A 25,179-nucleotide genomic window follows, 5' to 3' on the forward strand; every position below is an offset into this window, starting at 1 on the left:
AGGACCGACTTCTTCCTCAGGTAGGCGGCTACCTCTGCCATAATTTTGGTGAAGATTCTGGGTGCTGAGGAGATCCCGAAGGGCAGGCATCTGAATTGATGGTGCTCTATTCCTTTGCCCATATCCACTGCGAACCTTAGGTATTTCCGGGACCCCTCGTGGATCGGTACATGGAAATAAGCATCCTTTAAATCGATGAATGCCATGTAGGCTCCTTTGGGAATCAACTTTATCGTTGAGGAGATGGACTCCATTTTGAATTTTCTGTATCTGATGCAGGTGTTCAGAGGTTTCAGGTTCACTATCATCCGCTGTTTCCCACAGGGTTTCCTTACTAGGAAGATCCTGGAATAATGGCCCTGGGTTTCCTCGTTTTGCGGTACGGGGGATATTGCATTTAGTTGTTGCAGGTTCCGAACGCTTTGCCTTAGTAGGTGTAACTGTTGTTTGGAGCCTCCCGTGATAATGAATTTTCTTCTGAGGAGGGACACCAGCTCTATCCGGTATCCCTGCTGTAAGATCTTTGGGATCCATGCGCTTTCGGAAATCGCGGCCCATTGATCCACAAAGCTCCCCAGCCTTGCCCCTACGGGGATGGCGTCAGGGTCTCTGCTTTGGCTCCCCCTGGTGGGGGTTAAAGAGGATGTTCCTTCCTCTGCCCCCCTTGGGGTAACTCCAGCGGCCTGTCTTGCCCTTGACTCGGTAGGCCTCTGGCTGTTGCACTGGGGCCCGGAAGAAGGTCTTCCCTCTGTGGCTTTTCTTCCGGGAATCCCTTTTTGTCGGCCGCCTTCTCTAGAATCTTGTCAAGGTCCGGTCCGAACAAAAACTGGCCGTAGAACGGGAGGGCGCATAGTTTATTTTTTGAGGCTAGGTCGCCTGACCACGATTTCAGCCATAACACTCTTCTGGCTGAGTTAGACCGGGCTGTAGCTTTCGCCGAGAGTTTGACAGTTTCGGCCGCGGCGTCTGCTAGGAAATTTGTTGCCATACGCAGGATCGGAAGGGAATTTAGGATCTGTTCCCTCGGCGTCTTATTGGTTAGGTGTAGCTCCAGCTGTTCTAGCCATACCCCCAAAGTTCGCGCCACACAAGTGGCTGCGATCCCTGGCATAAGTATGTTTGCCGCTGCCTCCCATGATTTCTTTAGAAGGCCCTCAGCTTTGCGATCCATGGGATCTTTTAACTGTGCGGCGTCCTCAAAGGGCAGGGTCGTTTTCTTGGCTACTTTGGCCACTGGGACGTCTACCTTAGGTACCTCCTCCCAGCTTGCGCAAACTTCCTCCTCGAATGGGTACCTTCTTTTTACCCCTCTAGTGGAGAAGGAGCTTGCGTCTGGTTTCCTCCACTCTTTCTGGATTATTTTGGTGATATTCTTGTGGACAGGGAAGGTATGCTTGCGCCTCTCCCCTAGTCCACCAAATATCTCATCTTGTAGGGTACGTGGTTCACTGGGCTCTTCCATTTTTAGTGTAGCCCTGACTGACTTAATCAATTCCGTTAAGTCGCCCTGATGGAATAAAGTATTTTTTGTAGTCCTCCTCATCTGAGGACTCCTCGGCCGCCTGTTGTTCTTGTTCCGACCCGATAGAACTCTCGGAGTCGGAAGGCTCGTCGGGAACATACGCCCTTTTCTGGCGTTTCGCTGGCGGCGCCAGCTGTGACGTTAGGGCTGATCTACCTCTTCTTTCACCAGCTTCCTAACGTCCTCCCGATTCCTCTTTAACTAGCCTAGCTAAGCATGCCTTGCATAGAGGCCTCTGGTACGTAGCTGGCAGTTTTATCCCGCATTCCACGCATTTTCTGAGTTTTGTTCTGGGGCGGGATGTCTTTTTTATCCCCCTGACAAACAAAGCATTTCTGCGGGTAAATATGCAATTTTTCCATACACAATACACTGGATATTTGCATTGTATTTTTTGCCGCACTGGCTACTTACGGCCGCTGAGGCTGAGGTTTCAGCTGTCTCTGGGCCTGGAGCACTCATTACTATACCGGTGCTGCAGACACCCTGTGACCTGTAGTGCTGGTTTGTTCTGGCTTCTCTCAGGTTCCTATTTTTTTTTTTTTAATTTTCGCGCTCCTGCGCTAAGCCCCACCCCCTCCACTCCTGATGCAGGCGCGATGACGTCAGGGAGGACGAGGGGAACTGAGGCTCCCGCTTTGTACCCCCCATGGGCCGCCGCGGGAGGAACCTGGCCCGGGGGTTACCACCCCATGTGGCGTCCCGGGAGCCGTCTGACTTGGAAGGGAGGACAGGCTGACCCACTGCCCTCCGATCCGCCTGTAAGTAATCCTGGCTGGCTTCTCCACCAGCTCCTCTCAGAGATCCTGCCTCCTGGCAGGACAGGAAGACACTGAGGAAAGTGGGGAAGGGGGGGGGGAGCTTTTAACCTCTCAGTGTGTTCCTGTCCTATCAGGAGGAGGCAATCTCAATTGGTGCTGTCGTGGAGACGACTGGGGAAAACTTCATTTTCTGCCGTCGTCCTAGGATGGTAGGACATACCTTATTTTTCTGGTAGCGCAGCTGTGTGAAGGCTTGTTTTTTGCAGGATGACCTGTGGTCTTTGTTGGCACCACTAAAGGTTACATACGATTTTTTTGGTCATTTGTGTTTTTTTTCTTGAAGACTGGGTCCGATTCACGCTACGCAGATCGCTAAGAAAGTGATCATATTGCCCATATCCTGTTGCAATACACATGCTGTGAAGCAGCGGTATGGAGTTACGAGCTCGTCCCAGTGGCCGCCTCTAGGGCAGCTGACTGCAGTCCATCCGTTGGGGACTCTATCCTTGTAAATGCTGGTAAAACAATAACAGCCTGACATGTTTTCCTACAATGCTGAGCCCATAAGGGTACGTTCCCATGAAGTACAAATGCTGCAGATTTTCCACAGCAGGAAACCCGCTGCAAAATCCACAGCATTTCAGCATCAAAATCTGCATTATTGGTCTGGATTTTGACCCAATTCAGTGGCAGATCGGCAGCTGGTTTAAGCCCACACATAAGGCCGCCAACTCACACCATTACCAGGCACGCGGTATTGACCAAGGTCCTCTTTCTCCGGTGGCAAGCAGGGCTCAGTACTCGGAGGTGAGAGGAACATTATATGCAGGCTGAAGTCACTAGCGGATCTGTAAGTGAATTCCACCAATTGGCAGTCCGGGGTGCAATCCTTGATGCAGAAATGCAGGTTTTTCAACTGCAGGGAAAAAAAAAAACAAAAACAGCATTTCCTGTTAGGTGTGAACACATCCAAAGGGACATGACGGGGTTTCTTTAAGTACCTACATTTCCCCCAGACTCTGCCTTTCCTACTAAGCTGCCAGAAGAACAGCAGCTCAGCCTTGACTGACCGTTGTGTTATGGGGCCCTCGTATATAGGCAAGTGAGAAGAGCAGCAATCACCTAAGTAGTATACGGGTATGGCGGACATAGAGCATAGGCAGTGGTAAAACAGCAAGAAGCCACAAACTCCTTATTACTAGCTAAGGATAGGTACAGAGCACTCATAGATTAACCCTTTAACGCTCTAGAACGTACAGTTATGTCCGCAGATTTGGGGTGTGTATGGAGGGAGATCATAGTCATCCCACTCCAGACAATCCAGGCGCCGTCTTTCTTACAGCCAACATCCACTCGCAACAGCGCTAATAAGCCGCGTTGCTCATCAGAGGAATTAACACTTTAAATTCTGCAAATTGACAGCGGCATTTAAATAATCGATGTTCGGGGGTTACGCACTGATTTCTGTGATAAGACTGTTTGCCATGGTAGCCAGGAAAAGAAAACGCTGTAAAAATTACTTTAAAAGTTTTAATTAAAAGTAAAAAAAGGTAAAACACAATAAATGAATCTAAATAAAAAATAAACAAAAACAACATTTGGTATTGCTGCTCCCGTAACAGTCCAATATATCAAATTAAGGCCTCCTTCCCACGAACGGATTTCCGCCGCGTAATTCGCGGCGAAAATCCGCTGCGTTGCCCGCAGCTATTAGGTTCTATTGAACCTAATAGCACAATGCTCACGATGCGTAATTCCACCGCGGAATTACGCACCGCGATTTCTCCCGTCCTCACCCGCAGCATGCTCTATTTTCTGCGGGTGAGGACGGGCTGTACGCACTGACGGCTTCCATTGCAGTCAATGGAAGCCGTCCGTTCACGCTATCTCCCGCTGTAACCAGCGGGAGATAGCGTGAAAAAACGCTTTCCCGCCCACCGCCGCGCGTCATCTGACGCCAAATGACGCGGCCGGCCGCGTCACGTGACGCGGCCGGCCGCGTCACGTGACACGCTCGGTGACGCGGCGGTGGTGGGCGGTGACGCGCGGCGGTGGGCGGGGAAGCGATTTCACGCTATCTCCCGCAGGTAAGTATAGGGGCTCTGGGGGGCGCCGTGACGGGCTTCACTGCGTAATATTACGCTGCGGAGCCCGTCACGCTCGTGGGAAGGAGGCCTAACACATTTACCCTGAACTGTAAACATCAGGAAAAAAAAAAAGAACACAAAAACGCCAGAATTGCGTCTAAGAAAAAAAAATGTAATAAAAAGCAACCAAAAAGTCTTATGTACTTCAAAAAGGAACCAATAAAAACTATAGGACAGCCCACTGGCAAATATAAAAGTAGTACAGGGGGAAAAAGATTATATAAATTTGGTATCTTAGTAATCGTACGTTTCCATAGAATAAAATGTTATTTTGTTTGGGGGGGGGGGGGGGGGGGGGGGGAGACGAAAGTGAATAAAAAGGACTGCATGCTTAAGGGGTTAAAAGGGTATTCTGTGCATTTAACCCCTTTAAGTACATTGGGAGACTCATTCCTACCCTCAGGGCCACTGATGTGAAGGAGTGTCAGTAGGAGATGAGACTTTATATTACAAGCCGCAGCCATAACTCGTGATCAGATCTCTTCTGCAAGTGATTGCTGCTAACGAGCACAAGTTATAATTAGGAGTCTCGTGACCAAATCTCTTTCGGAACGGTTCTACTTCTGTCCGAGATGCTGCTAGCAGGCGGCTTTCATAGGTTATCGCACATCAGGAAACGCGATTTGTTAAAGGGGTTGTCCCGCGCCGAAACGGGGTTTTTTTTTTTTCAACAGCCCCCCCCGTTCGGCGCGAGACAACCCCGATGCAGGGGTTAAACAAGAACACCGGACAGCGCTTACCTGAATCCCCGCGCTCCGGTGACTTCTTACTTACCTGCTGAAGATGGCCGCCGGGATCTTCTCCCTCGGTGGACCGCAGGGCTTCTGTGCGGTCCATTGCCGATTCCAGCCTCCTGATTGGCTGGAATCGGCACGTGACGGGGCGGAGCTACACGGAGCCCCATTGAGAAAAGAAGAAGACCCGGACTGCGCAAGCGCGTCTAATTTGGCGATTAGACGCTGAAAATTAGACGGCTCCATGGAAACGAGGACGCTAGCAACGGAACAGGTAAGTGAAAAACTTCTGATAACTTCTGTATGGCTCATAATTAATGCACGATGTACATTACAAAGTGCATTAATATGGCCATACAGAAGTGTATAGACTCACTTTGTTTCGCGGGACAACCCCTTTAACTGCGGTTAACAAACAGCGGTGAGAACAGACGCTGCTCAACTGCGCCGCCGCTACAGTTTACGATGGCCAGTGCCAGGGCTTCAGACTTTGTGGCAATAGTAGGTCAGAAATTCCTTCTTGGAAGCAAGATTGTTTTTGTCTCCATCAGACAAGGGGTTCATACTGAATCTGTGGCTACGGCTCCTTCTGCACATAAGGACAAGCGCCCAGTTCTCAGCATGAGCGGGCGCTCTGGTGACGTCATCGGCAGCTCGTTCGCGCAGTTTGTTTAGACTAAACGATTCTTGTTGATTCCTGCAACTATTGTTCAGCGTTCCACATTCGTATGCGAAAACCTGAACGATCCGTGTTTAAATGGCGATGATTTTTATGCCAGCTGAACGTATGCAGATCAGTTTTGCGCATTTGAACCATTTTCTAACCAATAGTCCTTGCCTCTAGGAGGCAGTAACAGCAGCTTACAGCATGGGGTCTACTACAAACAGACCTGTAAAGATCACACGGTCAATAACGGTATCGCAAATCTGGGAAAGATTGTGACAAAACACCTGCCATTTTTGCCACATACGGCCGTGTGATAAAACCGCGGATTCCAGCTGCGGCCCTGCGTACGACCACACACACTCCCGCAGTCAGTCATGCGCAGCACACAATTTTTCTTTTGATTGTCTGTATTTCCCATACAGCCGCTTAGCGATGACACAGGGACCTGCAGCCCATACATGATGTAATTGCGTACGGGCTGCGGGTATATCCGCGACCACAGAGCACGATGGGTTCTACGTTGGGGACTCCACGGCAAAATAGAACCTGCTGCGTTGTATTTTCCAGGAGCAGATTACGCAATTCAACCCGCTAAGGTGAGCGGAATTGTGTAATCCAATGCATCTCATTAATCTGGATATTACAAGCTGATTAAACACTCGTGGAACCCGCAATTCCTATCTGGTCGTGTGCGAACGGCCCAGAGTTGGCCAATGACGGACTCTCTCCTTGTTAAACATGGGCTGCAGTTTTTTCTATTTTTTTTTTTACAAAATCCTAGTAGGAAAACCCTCGCTATGCGGCCACTGCAGGGCGGGCGATGAACAAAGCTGACAGAATAGATTACATCATAGAGAAATAATTAAAACCAAATCCCAGAACACAAACGGCCCAATGATCGGGAGGGTCACTCACATAGGTCAGCTTGCAGACGGCGTTGGCCTTCACAGCAATGTTGTCCTGCTTCAACTCTTGCTTGATCTCATCGATGCAGTGAGAGATGTACTTCGCCTGCCGGGAGGAAAGACAACATGAAGCAACGAAAGAGGAACCAACAAGTAAACAGCATTATATCCTCGTGGCCCACTCATCTGGATAGACATCCGTGTGCGGCGGCTCACATGCAGCTTCCATGTCAGGGTGAAGAGGACACATAGCAGGACAACAGGAACAGGCATGTACTAAGGGTGCCCTGTGTAGTCATGTCCGGGTCCCCTATATATTAGGACAAGTACTAAGGGTGCCCTGTGTAGTCATGTCTAGTCCCTATATATTAGGACAAGTACTAAGGGTGCCCTGTGTAGTCATGTCTAGTCCCTATATATTAGGACAAGTACTAAGGGTGCCCTGTGTAGTCATGTCTGGGTCCCCTATATATTAGGACAAGTACTAAGGGTGCCCTGTGTAGTCATGTCTAGTCCCTATATATTAGGACAAGTACTAAGGGTGCCCTGTGTAGTCATGTCTAGTCCCTATATATTAGGACAAGTACTAAGGGTGCCCTGTGTAGTCATGTCTGGGTCCCCTATATATATTAGGACAAGTACTAAGGGTGTCCTGTGTAGTCATGTCCGGGTCCCCTATATATATTAGGACAAGTACTAAGGGTGTCCTGTGTAGTCATGTCCGGGTCCCCTATATATTAGGACAAGTACTAAGGGTGCCCTGTGTAGTCATGTCTAGTCCCTATATATTAGGACAAGTACTAAGGGTGCCCTGTGTAGTCATGTCTAGTCCCTATATATTAGGACAAGTACTAAGGGTGCCCTGTGTAGTCATGTATGATCTCCTATATATTAGGACAAGTACTAAGGGTGCCCTGTGTAGTCATGTCTGGGTCCCCTATATATTAGGACAAGTACTAAGGGTGCCCTGTGTAGTCATGTCTAGTCTCTATATATTAGGACAAGTACTAAGGGTGCCCTGTGTAGTCATGTCCGGGTCCCCTATATATTAGGACAAGTACTAAGGGTGTCCTGTGTAGTCATGTCTAGTCCCTATATATTAGGACAAGTACTAAGGGTGCCCTGTGTAGTCATGTCCGGGTCCCCTATATATTAGGACAAGTACTAAGGGTGCCAAGGGTGTCCTGTGTAGTCATGTCCGGGTCCCCTATATATTAGGACAAGTACTAAGGGTGCCCTGTGTAGTCATGTCTAGTCCCTATATATTAGTACAAGTTCTAAGGGTGCCCTGTGTAGTCATGTCTAGTCCCTATATATTAGTACAAGTTCTAAGGGTGCCCTGTGTAGTCATGTCTGGGTCCCCTATATATTAGGGCACGTACGAAGGGTGCCCTGTGTAGTCATGTCTGGTCCCTATATATTAGGAGAAGTACCAAGGGTGTCCTGTGTAGTCATGTCTAGTCTCCTAGATATTAGGACAAAATATGTAAACACAGAAGTGTTAGATTCTCCTCAGGCTGCATGTACTGATGTCCCTCTGCAGAATGTGCCACCCTCCTCACTTAGGACCTAAAGAATGCTTGTGCCAAATTTCACGCTTGTACGACACTGAAGTTATATAGGGTGCACTTACTTTTACACTTAGCATTGAATAATCAAGTTGTGACCCCTTTACTTTTCCTATTTAGGACCTAAAGAATGCTCCTGACAAATTTCATGTTTTTACAACACAGGGAAGTTAGAGAATTAGATTGCTGCCATTAAACTTAGCATAAAGTTGTGCAGGACCTCAAATGTTCAGCTTTTATGATCACGTAGTTCAAAATTTAATAGCTAAAAAAAATGCCATTTTATTCATGGTTGTTCGCGCACTTGCAAACACCCCCCTAAACGGGAAGGGGGGTGGGAGTTGAACTTAGGAACCATTAGTTGTAGGAACCTAAAACTTTGGGAAAATCCTTTTGCTACCACAGGCGTGTAATACACAAATGTTACACAAAATCTGAGATATTTCTTGTTTTGGAGCACTTGACATGGAACGACACCGGACCTTGGCCGGCTCTCCGATCTCCCCATGTGGTTACATACAAACCCAGTTAATGCGGTGTGCGAGCCGGAGGAAATAAGATCTGCCTGGGTGATACTGGATAGCATTGGTTCCCTGAACAACGGCAAGCAGTCATGAAATATTTAAGCCCGTGTCCCTCACTGTGCGCAGCGGTAACAAGTGCCGCAGGTAACACGCTGACAGATTCGCACATGCTTGACGGATGTCCCAGATCTAACATTGCAGATTGACATTCATGAATGACGTGTAGCAACAATGCATAAGGAAAGCCCAAACACTACCACAATGGCTAGAAACACATAGCACAAGCGCCAACTAGCGGGGACATCACCCGGTCATAGTCGTAGAGTTGTGTAAATGGGGTACAAGTGTCTCCTCCGTTACGGAGCATGCTGGTCTGTATACTAGGAGTCCCAGCTCTGATGCAAGCCGGGTCCTTCCTCTCACTGGATTGCTCATCAGGATGTATGACGGAGTAGCGGACTTCCAGCCAGTCATTGGCCGGGTGACCCAGGGTGTGATGAATGAGCCGACAAGCGCCTCATTAGCCTTGGTATCCCCCGAGGGCAGCAGAGGCTGGCGGATTATGTTGGCAGGCGGACAGCAGTTTGCTTGGCTGGGTTTTGCCCCCTGCCACGAGTGCTTGTTTTAAGATCCCCCTGATACCGAGGAGGGAGTTTTGTCTTCCATCCGGTTCACAGGATCTTGGAGCAGTTTTCCACCTGCTTATCGGTGCATCATCTGTTGAGTTTCCCCCCTTTTCAAGCAGATTCCTCTACTGATTGTCTCAGCCTGCAATCTGGACCGTTAACCTTTAACAAGTGAATGTATATCCAATAAAGGTTATATTAGGGAACTTAATACCTTCAGCATTTGTTTTCACTTCGTCATTTATGTCCCTCGCCGACCTTCTAAGCCACTGTTTTCAGATCATTTCACACATTGACTAACATAGATACCTGGGGCTTTACTAGCCCCCACCTGCTCAGTGATGGCAGCGCCTCCAGGTACACTTCAGTTATCCTCTCACCCCTTTGTTGACTTTTCCACACATTAAATATAAAGAAACGCCATCATGAGCCCAAGTACTGCGGGAAGCAACAGCTGCGTGTGCCTTTACACTCCAGGCACCAGTTTAGGACCCTGCATGCCCTTCCATGTAATTATTACATAGGAGGATGGCTTTTAAAGGGGTTTCATGAAACTCAAGCCAATGAACCTAAAAATATTAATTATGTAACCCCTGTGGGGATGAACAGAACAGACACAGCGGACCTTATTTCCCAGCTCCCCTCGGGGCAGGATGTTGGAGCCAGTTAAAGGGGTTGTCCCGCGCTGAAACGGGTTTTTTTTTTTTTCAACAGCCCCCCCGTTCGGCGCGAGACAACCCCGATGCAGGGGTTAAACAAGAAAACCAGACAGCGCTTACCTGAATCCCCGCGCTCCGGTGACTTCTTACTTACCCGGTGAAGATGGCCGCCGGGATCTTCTCCCTCGGTGGACCGCAGGGCTTCTGTGCGGTCCATTGCCGATTCCAGCCTCCTGATTGGCTGGAATCGGCATGTGACGGGGCGGAGCTACACAGAGCCCCATTGAGAAAAGAAGACGACCCGGACTGCGCAAGCGCGTCTAATTTGGCGATTAGACGCTGAAAATTAGGCGGCTCCATGGAAACGAGGACGCTAGCAACGGAGCAGGTAAGTGAAAAACTTCTGTATGGCTCATAATTAATGCACAATGTACATTACAAAGTGCATTAATATGGCCATACAGAAGTGTATAGACCCACTTTGTTTCGCGGGACAACCCCTTTAATTGCCACTTCTGCGAGATTTGGGGAGGATCATCAACCAGCAGAGACCCGTCACACGATACGGGGTTACCAGGTCTGACGGTCATCGGCCTGCAATGTAGGGTACCCAGGGGCATCTCTCCGAATCCTGCACTCAAGATGGAGTCCAAGTCGCACCCACGCCCGGTCCAGCACCCCCAACCAACACACCTGGGGTTATGGATTGCCTAAAACATCAAGATAAGCATGGATGGCAGCAGAACAGCTTCGGTGCATAAAAATAATGTTTAATTCCATCTTTAAAACACGATCGGCAGCTGCACTGAAGCGGATCTGCTGCCATCCACACTTATCTTGCACGTGCTTTAAGATTGGAGATTTGGAGTTTATCCTCCGAGTGGCTGTGCAGACCCTGCCTCCCCCTTACAGGGTCATAGTCTGTTTGTGCTGCCGATACAACTTTTTGACTTGAGTAGCATACTACAGTGCCCATCTTGACGCTGTGGCTAGAGGGTCTCCATCATGCGTCCGAGCGGTTCTAGCAGTCCAGGCACTACTGGACAAAAGTTCTGCCGTTGTCCTAGATCACACCATGGTGATCTACACCCCACATTACATACATGGTATCCTGACTCCGGTAAGCCGTAGACATCTGTCTCTTGCCAGACAGATACAATGGAACTCGCAGTGCATTCCTCCTCGAACATCTCAAGCCAAAGGTGCACCACCTTGAATCCAGCCACCTTACTTCCATTAGGTGACGTGGGGGTAGTAAGTACAGGGGACCAGTTGTTTTACAACTCCCTGACTGACGAGCAGGAGGCATTTGACACCGAAAGCCAGCATGACTGTGTGGCCCTCATGGCCCAGGAAATGGCTGGGTTTGCGCATGTCACAGACAAGCCCCTGCAGAACCCCCAGTTTGAAATGTTTGTGGATGGATCCAGATACCTAAATGACGAAGGAAGGTTTGTAAAAGGTTTTGAAGTAGTCACACTGAATGAGGTACTGGTAAGTCAGCCACTGCCCCCACATGTGTCAGCACAGGAAGCGGAACTGCGCACTTTGACTGAAGCCCCCGTTAACAATGCATATTTTGAGTTGTTTTTTTTTTATAGATGGCCCCAGGGTGAGGATGGCCAACTCAAGGACTGGCTAAGGAATCGAATATACTCGTGTGAGCACAGAAAGATGGGCCGTCCGGCATCAGATGCAACTCCAGTAGGGAGTAGATCCCCTTTAGTTTATGGTCTCTCTGGTAAAATTGTGAGGGCGATACTGCGCCATGAAGGAGCCCTAACAACTGACAGCGTTCATGTGTCCTAGGGCTCCTGCCTATGGGCGGATATTTGCTGCGGTATGGACAGCGGGCACCCGCCCCGCAGGTCCACAGCAACTATCCGCCCATACCATGATATGGAAAATCAATTCTTCCTCCACACTTGCGGAAACCAATTACAGTTTATGCGAGCGGAGGTGAGGAAGGGGGGAGGAATGGCAACATGCTCCATTTTTCCGCTGATTTTGCACAGACGGCAATGAACATTGTGGAGTGGTCGCGAATTCTGCAACAGCGTGGGGGAGAAACAAAATGAATATGAAAAAAGAATCTGTACTGCGCACATGCGACGGCATCTATCCGCAGTGCAGACGCCGCTGCGAGGCCAATTCTGCATGTAGAACCCAGCTCTGCAGTGTGTGTGGGGGGTGGGGGGGGGGGCGCTGGATGAGGGGCGTCACCTTGCATTGTACAATGGATAAGTAGCAAAATCTCTCCGCCCTATAAAAGAGCTTCATTGTAGCGTGCTGGATATATACTATGCTGTGTGGTTCCTGCAAACAACCTGAAGTGCTAGTCCTGGTCAGCGCGCCCCTATTCCTTTTCAGGTACTCCTTATGGGGACCACCAGGAGAACAGGGTACACTCCTAGGCCATCTATCGCTACCAGCCGTTGGTCGGCGCGTGCTGCTGAGGATCTGCTTCTTTTAGGGTTGACATTTCGTGTGTCCATACCACGGACTTCTGTTGGCTTATCGGACCGCTCTTGTCCTGCGCCGTCCTGCCGCACGGACTCCGCTTATGTAGATTTGTTTCAATACTTTATTATGTTTTTTTCATAGTTTGATTTGTGGGATAAAACTTTCCTGATAAATATATATGTAATCTCCTCACAATGGCGCCCGACTGCCCCACCATTTGGCCAGTGATGTCACCCAGCCTATCTGCAGCTGTCACCTGGGTAATATAGACTCCAGTGGGCGGAGCCATCGCTGTATATACAGTTATATACAGCTGTCAACCACCATCAGTCTCGTCGGTTCCTGACGCTTTCATACATCATGCCTGCAGTTTGTACAGTCTTCAAGGTGACAAGCGCCCCGTTAAGGGCGGACTCACAAGAGTATGCATGAATGAGTCTTGTGCGCATTTTACGGTACTTCATCCGCTGTCGGGGCATGCAGCCCTATAAGTACCTGATGTGTTCAATTTCCCACAGTGACTTGCACAGTTACGCAGGTATTGGGTGCGCTCCCTTCTGAACGTCCCCCAGAGGAGCAGAACTTATTAGGACGCCGGTGTAAGCTGCGGGTGGCCAGTCGCTACTACAAGCCGTACTGCCCCTGGGGGGCTGCCACCATCTAAAGATAACTTTAAGAAAGTTTTCACCCATCTACTGGGCAAGTGAAAACTAGTAGACCCCTAGGGGTCCGACCGAGGCACCCGTGCTCCCACTTCGCACTGCAGGGTTGCTCCTCCCAATTGCTGTAACGTACGCTACCCGTGTATACAGGGCCACCATGCCATTCGTTTCCATGGGGCTGACAAACCACAGCATGCTTTAGACCCCACTATCACGAGGTGCTTGTATGCGAACACCGCCGCCCCCCCTTACTTCAGAGCTCTCGGGATTGGTGGGGGTCTTGGCAGTCAGATCCCCCTCCATTCTGAAGGTTCTCCTGCAGATGCGGAACGACTTTCAATCATGGCACACCCCTTTAGCAGCGTCAATGCGATGATCACAAATTTTCGGGGCAGGTACGGCTCTATTGAAGAGGTTTTCCAGAACGGAATCTTAAGAAATTCAGACGAGAACTCTGGAGAAACATTAAAACATCCTTAACGCCGCTGGACATAAGCAAACATCTTACACCTGAACTTACCTCCTGCGGATGGGGCTGGCTGGCAAGGGAGCCGCTGCAACAGCGGGGATTGTGGAAAGCACAGATCCCTGCCATAGAAGTAGATGGGCTCACAGAGGAGCAAGCGCCCTCTAGGACATCAGCGCTCTCCTGTGAATCCTGGAGGGCTCATGGACGCCAAGGTGGGGGGGGGGGGGGGGGGAAGCAGCCAGAAAACTTAAAGGGGTTGTCCCGCGAAAGCAAGTGGGTCTATACACTTCTGTATGGCCATATTAATGCACTTTGTAATGTACATTGTGCATTAATTATGAGCCATACAGAAGTTATTCACTTACCTGCTCCGTTGCTGGCGTCCCCGTCTCCATGGTGCCGTCTAATTTTCAGCGTCTAATCGCCGGATTAGACGCACTTGCGCAGTCCGGTCGTCTTCTTTTCTCAATGGGGCCGCTCGTGCCGGAGAACGGCTCCTCGTAGCTCCGCCCCGTGCCGATTCCAGCCAATCAGGAGGCTGGAATCGGCAATGGACCGCACAGAAGACCTGCGGTCCACCGAGGGAGAAGATCCCGGCGGCCATCTTCACCGGGTAAGTAAGAAGTCACCGGAGCGCGGGGATTCAGGGAAGCACTATCCGGTTTTCTTTTTTAACCCCTGCATCGGGTTTGTCTCGCGCCAAACGGGGGGGCTATTGGAAAAAAAAAAAAAACCGTTTCGGCGCGGGACAACCCCTTTAATTTGTTTATTTTGCCTGCTAAAAGTTGCAATAAAAGTGATTTTAAAAAAAGTTGCATGTACCCCAATAAAACCTACAGCTCGCTATGCAAAAAACATGCCGGCAAAGACATCCGTCGATGGAAAAATAAAAAAGGTCACGGGACTCTGAACGCAGCAGCGCAAAAATGTATAATTTCCAAATTTTTACTTTACAAAAATGGAAAATAAAAATATTCGTAATCATCCCACAGGTTGAAAAAAAAAACAGACATAACCGATGCTGCATTATTAAGGCGGATTTGCACTGTGGAATTCGGGCGGCACACAAGCGGAAACCAACTGCGGTTTTCGTTCGTGGAGGGCGGGGGGGGGGGGGGGGTTGGGGAGATTTGCAGCATACTCTTTTTTTGGATGGAGTCCGCATGGACGACTTCCGTTGAAGTCAGTGGAAGCCATTCGACCCGCGGCCCTTTCGCAATTAACATTGTAGGATAGTTTGCGGATTCCACGTCATCCTAGGTGGCGATACAGGAACAGCAGGCATTTAAAGAAAAATAATCTGTACTGCGCAAGTCTGACGGCGAGCCGTGCGCACCATCCGCAGTACAGATGACGAGAAATCAAGAGGCTGGCGCCGCTGCTGCAAGGGCCGGATTATGCATGCGCTAGGGGCCTAACAGTGCAAAAAACAAATGGCAGAATTGATGCATTCTCTCTGCTCTCTAAAACAAAGATTAAACTTTTTACAATGCGTTATATGTACCTAAAAAGATGGAACCAATAAAAACTACAGCCTGCCGCGCAAAAAACAATCCCTCATCGGGCCGCGAGGTCGGAAGATTACAGTTAGGTCTCGTGAGAAGCGGAGATGAAAACTTGTCCAAAGACAAACAAAAAGCCACAAACTAAAGGCCAAACTACGGTAGGCGCATCCTTAAAGGGGTTGTCCCGCGAAACCAAGTGGGTCTATGCACTTCTGTATGGCCATATTAATGCACTTTGTAATGTACATTGTGCATTAATTATGAGCCATACAGAAGTTATTCACTTACCTGTTCCGTTGCTGGCGTCCCCGTCGCCATGGTTCCGTCTAATTTCGGTGTCTTCTTGCTTTTTTAGACGCGCCTGCGCAGATGGGTCTTCTCCCTTCGGCTCTGCTCGGCAGCATCTGCGTTTTGGCTCCGCCCCCTTGTACGTGTCATCGCGTAGCTCCGCCCCGTCACATGCCGATTCCAGCCAATCAGGAGGCTGGAACCGGCACACGTCATGGGGCGGAGCTACGCGATGACGCGTACAAGGGGGCGCCCGCCATTCTGCGCATACACGCGCCCGCCATTCTGCGCATACATTACACATACAGACACACAAGGATCCCACCCTGCAGCTGCTCCTCCTCAGCGTCGCTCTCTGCAGTCTTCTTCCCTCCTCCGCGGTCGTGTCAGTCTGCTATCGGCACTCCTCTATTACTGTCTGCACTAGACAGAACAAGCCGAGAGCAGACTGCCTACGACAGCAGCACGGAGGAGTGAGGGAACTTACTGCACAGCCGGCGGGCCACAGAAAATGAGGCAGCGGGCCGGATTCGGCCCGCGGGCCTTGTGTTTGACACCTGTGCACTAGCACAACAGCGGGGACGTTAGACACATTGCCACAATGACCACTTGGCATACCTTGTGCCAATTAGGGCTCTATAGCATGGGCACAAGATAGATGTCAGTAGGCCTTGGACAAATGACAAGGGGACATCTGGAGTGACAAGTACCATTCCCTGCCGAGTCGTACAAATGGCCGTGCCTGGAAATAACAGCATGAAGCTGTATGCTATGGGTGGCAGTATCCTGGCATGGCCGGGCACTGTTGGTCAGTAGGCCACAATTCTTGAACGGTCAATACTACCTGTTGGCCGATGGTGGGCACCCATATCTTCAGGAGGTCTTCCTCTCCTAAAGGATGACAGTCCGTCACCGAGCTTCTCCACGCTGCCCAGACTGTAACCCCACCGAACAGGATCTGCTGCCACTTATCCGTAAAATGTGCCCCAGTGGGCGGAGCTGCAGCAGCGGGCACGGGGCGACTTAATTATGGAAGGCGTTTCCCAAAGTCTGACAACCACGACTGCCACAAGATGTGGCCCAAGGCATTATTGTGTCACTCTGTGTATACTCACCAGTATACAGCAAGGAGACTAAGGGCTCACGCACACAAGCGTACTCTCTGCACGTATTCCGTCTGTACATGACAGTCTTCATGTGTACAATACATTGCAGCGGGTCCCATTTTCCATTTGCACACCTGTAGTCCCCATAGAAGTCAATGGGGATTTCTGCATGCAAAACAAAGTCAAACTCCAGAAGTGCAGCCGATTCCAAGTGGACTGTGACTCCATTTTGGAGTTTTCCACTCCGTGTAAACAAACCCCCGAGGGCCCAGTCACAGGGAGGCAGTGCGGCGCAGGAGCGTCCGATAATGGCGCATGGCTCAGTGTATGCGGGCTTGTTTGCAGCACGTGTCCTAAGGCTAACTTCAGGCGGACCGATATTGCGCTCGCCAACATGCAATATGGGAGGCGGATTTATATCACTTTGGGGGGACTAGTGAACAGCCGCAGCAGAGGACTGCAGAGTTTCCCCCATTGCACCTAGTATGTGGTGCTGCCGCTGGCCCCGTTGCAATGGCGGGGTGACATCACATATATAGGGCCCCATTCATATTCATGCATCTCAAGTCTCATGTGATTTCATCGGCTGTGTGAGAAGAGCCTGAGGGTGCGGAAACCAACTGCTGCAGATCTCATCCGCGGCGCTGAGGACTGAAGCCAGCGCTCACAATCCGCAGCAAGCATTCCCCTGCCGTAGATCTACAACTCGCAGCGCAGTCACCACAGATGTCTCCAAGCATGGTGGGTATTCCTGAAGGCACCGGCGGCGCCCACCAGCAACCGAGACGGTATGTTTTGGCAGGATACCATGTAGAATATGGAGGCACACAGTGTAGATGGCAGAAATAATGGCACATATGGTTGTGTCCCCCATATAGTCTCCATCAGCTATAGAGCGAGCACCCAGCTTACTGGTCGGCGGCTGTAACCGGCTCATAGCCAGACATGGCCAAGACCTACAATGACATCACGTCTCTAAAACAAAGGGCTTCTATGTGTCACCGTGTCCAGTCTGAGAGTAGAGGGGACATAATTAGAGGCCGACACGAAACCACGAAGTAAGCGATGGGTCCAAGAACACCACTAGTCTACAGGATGGTCCCTGCACACTGTCCTTCAACTACAGGAGGGTCCGCCGCGGTATGTAAGGACCCCCCAGAGGCCATACGGCACATGGAATAACTCACATCCACAGGATGGTCCCTGCACACTGTCCAACTCCAGGAGGGTCCGCCGCGGTATGTAAGGACCCCCCAGAGGCCATACGGCACATGGAATAACTCACATCCACAGGATGGTCCCTGCACACTGTCCTCAGGCTCCCGGAGAGTCCGCCGGGGTAAGGACCCCCCAGAGGCCATACGGCACATGGGATAACTCACATCCACAGGACAGACCCTACAAACTGTCCTCCGGCTCCAGGAGGGTCCGCCGGGTTATGTAAGGACCCCCCAGAGGCCATACGGCACATGGAATAACTCAGATCAACAGGACAGACCCTACACACTGTCCTCCGGCTCCCGGAGGGCCCGCCGGGGTATGTAAGGACCACCCAAAGGCCATACGGCACATGGAATAACTCACATCGACAGGACAGACCCTGCACACTGTCCAACTCCCGGAGGACCCGCCGGGGTATGTAAGGACCACCCAGAGGCCATACGGCACATGGAATAACTCACATCTGCAACATTTAAGAAGGCAGAAATAAAAGTGGCGTGGGAGCGATGATTTGAGTTCCGGCCATCAGCACAGTAACGGCTTCTCAGCGATACCCGCAATACTCTGATACAGAACAGTCCAGCAACAATGCCTATTCCGGCTGCCTACACACTGAAGGTGCGACCTGCCGCCCGATACCGCACTCACCAACATGTGTTTTCACGCGCAATCCTGCCCCCCATCACTTCTGTGAAGGAGCGATCACTTGGCGCGGTTTTCAGGGGCATTAGAGGATCGGCAAGCATTTCCCTTTGTTTACAGCTAGGAGGCATGACGCCCGCGGCACACAGGGCGATGCGCGAGGAACACAAAGAGATGGGACACGCCGCATCCCTGGACACCGCATCCCTGGACACCGCATCCCTGGACACCGCACCGCTCGCGTATAGAGAGGACTCCATATTAGTGCAATATATGCGGGTCTCACAAAACAAGCGCGAGATTCTCAACGCATGAAACCGGCCTAAACGGGATTAGTTGTATCATGTGGGTACAAAGCCCCACGCAGTACGGCCACCTGCAGACAGGCGGGATTTCTCGCGGAATTTCCGCCTTTGGAAGCTGCCATAGGTTTGCGTTAGCAAACGGCCATGATTTGACCTCGCAAAATCTTGCGCGGCAAACAAATCGCGACATGCTCCATTTCTGTGTGGGGCTTACAGAGCCCAGCACAGAAACGTCACTCCCCGGCCGCCGGCACATGAAAGAGCCGGAGCAGGTGAGTGACCCACTGCTCTCTGCAGACGCTCGGGTTGGGTCCCGCTGCGAGTATCCGACCCGGCTGTCGGCAGGCGGCTCAACAGTAGTCACATACCCGCCTCTCACCGAGCTCTGTTATTGGCTGCAGCCCCTCCGATGTCCCATAAACCGGGCTGGAGCTGTAGATACGCAGCAGGGAGGAGAGTATATGCCTACTTCTGATGTTACTGCAGGTGGTGCCTCGCACCCTTCCATCTGGGGGTACCACTTTGTGCCGTCTCTCACCAACAGATTCCACTTCCAGAATCCGCGCCCAGCCTCACTCATCTCTACAGCTGGTTCTATCTCCCTGGTGCGGACCCTCGGTGTGGAGGCGGCCCGACTCCCTGCTCCCTACAGCGGCCAACACCGCGCAAAAGCTGTACAAAGCGCCTGCATTCCATGGGGCTTCGCAGACTAGCGATCAAAAGCAACATTTCTAACATTGTGATTTAGGAGCGCCATCTTCATGCGTTTCGCCGCACCGCATCACCCGTTGCAATGAGGAGGTTTGGTAAACGCTGTACAACGCGCTGAAGGACGCCAAACAGCGCTGAGCCTCCTGAGTAGTCCGTGTACGTCACAGCAGGCGATCGCTACCCCTAATGATGTGCACACCTAAAGTCTTTTCAGAGGCCGGCCTCACTTACGGTTCACTGCTCACAAGTCACAGCTTCTACCCCCTCTCCAGGCTCAGGGCCTTCTACTTCTCCCCTCCAAGCAGTGGCTCCCAGCCTTCCGTCCGACTCCACTACGGGCCCCCGCAGACATCGGAGGTCGGCACCGGGCCCTCGCTGCGGGGCTAAAGCCCTTTATTAAGGGTTATACAAATTGCATATGCAGATTGGATCAGGTTTTTTTCAGAAGGCCCCCGGCTGCCATGACACCCTGCAATCTCATCACGGGGGGCCGTATGGGACCCCCAAACATTGGTCGGGGGGGGATTTAAATGCCGGTCAGAATTGACAGTGGCATTTAAAGGGTTAACAGCCCCGATGAGTCATGCGGGCATCCAGGACAAAAACACAGTGGGCATAAATATCTTCGTGTGAAGCGGCGTCGGCCCTTAAAGTGTTGGTCCAGATTTGAACTATACATGGTCCGCCCTCAGGATGGGTGGGGCTCCACGGCAGATCATCCTTTCCAAGCTGGCTGGTACTGAGCTGATTTCTGCAGGCAGCACACAGCGCCGTTCCCTCTGCAGTGGACAGGCTTGGTACTACAAAGATCTCATTTGCTTCAGTGCGAACATTGGCTGCAATATCAAAGCTGGCCACTGCACTGGGAAGGGCGCTGTCTGCTTACAGGTGGGGGTCCCCGGGGGCAATACCCCGCCGATCATGACCATCCTGAGGACAGACGGACCATCAGTAGTTCATGCTGATCTACCCCATGTTAGAGGCCTGTACTCCGCCGGGGGAGAGGGGGGGACGGGACCCCCAATGCTGACAGCTCACCGCCCCCCAGAGGAGTCTCTCCTCCAAGCCGCCCTCATCAGTGGGAGCAGCAGAGCTTGTAGTGACGGCCGCACGGCACAGGGGGCGCTCTACTACAGGGACGCAGGCTGGCAGTCCGCGGGGGCCGTCTGTAGAGAGCAGCTACTCCTCCAAGTGGCCGGGGGTCCCTGAGGCATCCCTGGGGCCCCTGCTGGTCACTAACCCCGCCGCCACATCACGGGGTCCCCCGCACCGCCGGTCACCTCATCCTCCTTGTGGTTCCGGATGCCCCTCACGAGGTCCTGCAGGTTCTTGTCGAAGATGCGGTCAATGCTACCCTTCACCATCCGGAGCGCCATGTCCGCCGCTGTTCTGCCCGCCGGACTCTCCTGTCATCGGACACACAAAATGGCGGCAGCTCAGCTGATTCTAGGCCCGACCCACGTGACTGAGAGGGCGGGGTTAGATGTAAGGCGCCGCTGTAGTCCCGCCCAGGGCTGGGTGTGGCCGAGGCTGGTGACGTGTGAGGACGCCAGTCAGCTGACTCCACAGTGCAGTCAGGCTGAGGGCCGCCGCGGCATCACGTGACCTCACTCGGCTATACTGCACCTCACCCCTCTATACTGCACCTCACCCGGCTATACTGCCCCTCACTCGTCCGTACTGCCGTGACCCCTCTATACTGCCCGTCACCCCTCTATACTACACCTCACCCCTCTGTACTGCCCGTCACCCCTCTATACTGCACCTCACCCCTCTATACTGCACCCCACCCTTCTGTAGTGCCCGTCACCCCTCTATACTACACCTCACCCCTCTGTACTAACCGTCACCTGTCTGTACTGCCCGTCACCCCTCTATATACTGCACCTCACTCGTCCGTACTGCCTGTCACCCCTCTATATACTGCACCTCACCCGTCCGTACTGCCTGTCACCCCTCTATATACTGCACCTCACTCGTCCGTACTGCCTGTCACCCCCCTATATATTGCACCTCACCCGTCCGTACTGCCTGTCACCCCTCTATATTGTACCTCACCCATCTGTACTACCCGTCACCCCCCCTATATACTGCACCTCACCCGTCCGTACTGCCTGTCACCCCTCTATATACTGCACCTCACCCCTCTGTACTACCCGTCACCCCCCCTATATACTGCACCTCACTCGTCCGTACTGCCTGTCACCCCTCTATATTGCACCTCACCCCTCTGTACTACCCGTCACCCCCCCCTATATACTGCACCTCACCCGTCCGTACTGCCTGTCACCCCTCTATATACTGCACCTCACCCATCTGTACTACCTGTCACCCCCCCTATATACTGCACCTCACTCGTCCGTACTGCCTGTCACCCCTCTATATATTGCACCTCACCCGTCCGTACTGCCTGTCACCCCTCTATATACTGCACCTCACCCGTCCGTACAGCCTGTCACCCCTCTATATACTGCACCTCACCCGTCCGTACTGCCTGTCACCCCTCTATATTGCACCTCACCCGTCCATACTGCCCGTCACCCCTCTATACTGCACCTCACCCCTCTGTACTACCTGTCAGCCGTCCATACTGCCCGTCACCCCTCTATATTGCACCTCACCCGTCCGTACTGCCTGTCACCCCTCTATACTGCACCTCACCCGTCCGTACTGCCTGTCACCCCTCTATATTGCACCTCACCCGTCCATACTGCCCGTCACCCCTCTATACTGCACCTCACCCCTCTGTACTACCTGTCAGCCGTCCATACTGCCCGTCACCCCTCTATATTGCACCTCACCCGTCCGTACTGCCTGTCACCCCTCTATATTGCACCTCACCCGTCCGTACTGCCTGTCACCCCTCTATATTGCACCTCACCCGTCCGTACTGCCCGTCACCCCTCTATATTGCACCTCACCCATCTGTACTACCTGTCACCCCCCCTATATACTGCACCTCACTCGTCCCTACTGCCCGTCACCCCTCTATACTGCACCTCACCCCTCTGTACTACCTGTCAGCCGTCCATACTGCCCGTCACCCCTCTATACTGCACCTCACTCATCTGTACTGCCCGCCACACGTCCATACTGCACCTCACCCTTCTGTACTACCTGTCAGCCGTCCACACTGCCCGTCACCCCTCTATACTGCACCTCACTCATCTGTACTGCCCGCCACCCCTCTATACTGCACCTCACCCTTCTGTACTACCTGTCACCAGTCTGTACTACACCTCACCTGTCTCTACTACCTGTGACCCATCTGTACTACTCGTCGCCCATCAGTACTGCACTCAACCCATCTCTACTACATGACATCCGTCTCTGCTACACATCGCCCGTCTGTACTACACGTCGCCCGTCTGTACTACACGTCGCCCGTCTGTACTACACGTCGCCCGTCTGTACTACACGTCGCCCGTCTGTACTACATGTCGCCCGTCTGTACTACACATCTTCCTGATATGTAGAGAAAGCTTTGCAGCCATCATCTCACTGACATCACAGGCAGGATTACACTTATAAGGTGACACCTATATGTAGATATCACAGAATCCACCATTCACAATAGTCACAGCTCACCTCCTCCCCCCTCCCTGCACACTGACCACTAGCACTGATTGATTGATTATTTGTTCAGTCGCATCCAACCTTCAATCACTCCATGGATCAATGTTCTCCAGGCATTCCTGTCTCTCACGGCTTCTTTCAGTTCTATGATTGACATGTTGGTGGCCCTGATTGTATCTCGCCATCTGGTTCTTTGTCGTCTCGATCTTCTCTTCCCACTGACTTTGCCGAGCATCAGTCCTGTTTCCAGTGAGTTCGCGCATCACTTGTCCAAAAGCAGAGAGCCGCTGTTTGATGATTTTGGCCTCTAGTGATATTTTAGTTTGGTGCGATCTAACACCACCTTGTTCGTTGTCATGGCGGTCCGAGGTATCCGCAGCATTCTCCTCCGGCCCCAGAGTTCAAACGCATCAATTTTCCTTCTGTCTGTTTTTCTGATCGTCCAACTTCCACAACCATAATAAGTATTTATGGAAAGACGATCCATTAACCAGTCTGGTTTTTTTTGCAATACTAATATCCTTGCTTTTCCAGATCTTTCCATTCCTTGCATTGCATTCCCACCAGTGTAATCCGCCTTTTGATCTCGGGTCCAGATTGCTCATTGCAATCGATTTTGGATCCAAGGAAGATTAAAGGGGTTGTCCCGCGCCATAAAAAGTAACAAAGAAGAAGTCAAGTCGGTCCAAGATTTAAAGGGGTTGTCCCGCGGCAGCAAGTGGGTCTATACACTTCTGTATGGCCATATTAATGCACTTTGTAATGTACATTGTGCATTAAATATGAGCCATACAGAAGTTTTTCACTTACCTGTTCCGTTGCTGGCGTCCCCGTTTCCATGGAGCCGTCTAATTTTCAGCATCTAATCGCCGGATTAGACGCGCTTGCACAGTCTGGTCTTCTTGTTTTCTGAATGGGGCCGCTCGTGCCGGAGACCGGCTCCTGGTAGCTCCGCCCCGTCACGTGCCGATTCCAGCCAATCAGGAGGCTGGAATCGGCAATGGACCGCACAGAAGCCCTGCGGTCCACCGAGGGAGAAGATCCCGGCGGCCATCTTCAGCAGGTAAGTAAGAAGTCACCGGAGCGCGGGGATTCAGGTAAGCGCTGTGCAGTGTTCTTTTTTAACCCCTGCATCGGGTTTGTCTCGCGCCGAACGGGGGGGCTGTTGAAAAAAAAAAAAACCCGTTTCGGCGCGGGACAACCCTGTTAATGAAACACATGTAGACGTCCTGATGATACTGTCGGGTCTTCTCCATGATCCAGCACAGGTTCGCGATCTGGTCTCTGGTGCCACGTCCTCTGCAGAAGCCAGCTTGTAGGTCCGGCAGTTCCCATCCAACAATTGTCGCAATGCGTTTTTGTATGATCTTTAAAAGAATTTTGCTTGTGTGGGGTATGAGGGTGCGGTTAATGGATAGTCTGATACTACCTGATCTGAAGAGAAAACCTTGCAGTAGTCATCTCACTAATATCACAGGCGGGATTACACTGAGAGGTGACGCCTATATGTAGATAACACAGGACCCACCATTCATTATAGTCACAGCTCTCCTCCTCCTCCTCCCTGCACACTGATCACTAATCCTAATACTAGGAAAATGCAAGGGGATGCCAACAGCACAACTTGTTGCCAAAATATGGCTGGACAGGTGAAGAATGCAAAGCCCCCTTAACCCCTTCCCGCTCCAGGGCGTACCGGTACGTCCTGGCAGCCTGGTACTTCCCGCAACAGGGCGTACCATTACGTCCTGGAGATAGCGCGGGATCACATAAGATCCAGCGCTGTCCCGCTGCAACAGCGGGGGGGCATCGGAGATGCGCTGCCAGCTGTTAACCCCTTCCCTGCCGCGATCTAAGTAGATCGCAGCAGGGAAAGAGTTCACAGAGGGATCGCGCTCCCTCTGTGTCTCCGGCCGGAACTCGCGATGTCATCGCGAGAGCCCGGCCTGTCGCCATGGCAACAGGACGCCAGACACTGGCGTCCTGTATTGCCTGTGCCCATAATCGCTGTATAAGCGATAAGGCATAGCAGAGCAGTAGCTCTGCCATGCCTTATAACAACGATCATAGGCATAGTGCTGCAAGTCCCTCAGAGGGACTCAAATAGTGTAAAAAAAA

The 25,179-nt window shown here is 51.6% G+C and overlaps 1 protein-coding gene across 1 annotated transcript in view; it reads right to left on the bottom strand.

The window, feature by feature from the left end:
• AP3D1 (adaptor related protein complex 3 subunit delta 1) overlaps positions 1 to 20,949 on the bottom strand; it is an 84,525-nt gene extending 63,576 nt beyond the window's left edge. The window contains exons 1-2 of the mRNA XM_066604648.1: positions 20,766 to 20,949; positions 6,747 to 6,842 (exon numbers count right to left, since the gene is read on the bottom strand). Of these exons, the coding sequence (XP_066460745.1) occupies positions 6,747 to 6,842; positions 20,766 to 20,861 (192 nt within the window). The 5' untranslated portion in view covers positions 20,862 to 20,949. The remainder of the gene's footprint in view (positions 1 to 6,746; positions 6,843 to 20,765) is intronic.
• Positions 20,950 to 25,179: the final 4,230 nt, after the last annotated feature.

Source organism: Eleutherodactylus coqui, chromosome 5 (genome assembly GCF_035609145.1).
Source record: "Eleutherodactylus coqui strain aEleCoq1 chromosome 5, aEleCoq1.hap1, whole genome shotgun sequence".
NCBI lineage: Eukaryota > Metazoa > Chordata > Amphibia > Anura > Eleutherodactylidae > Eleutherodactylus > Eleutherodactylus coqui.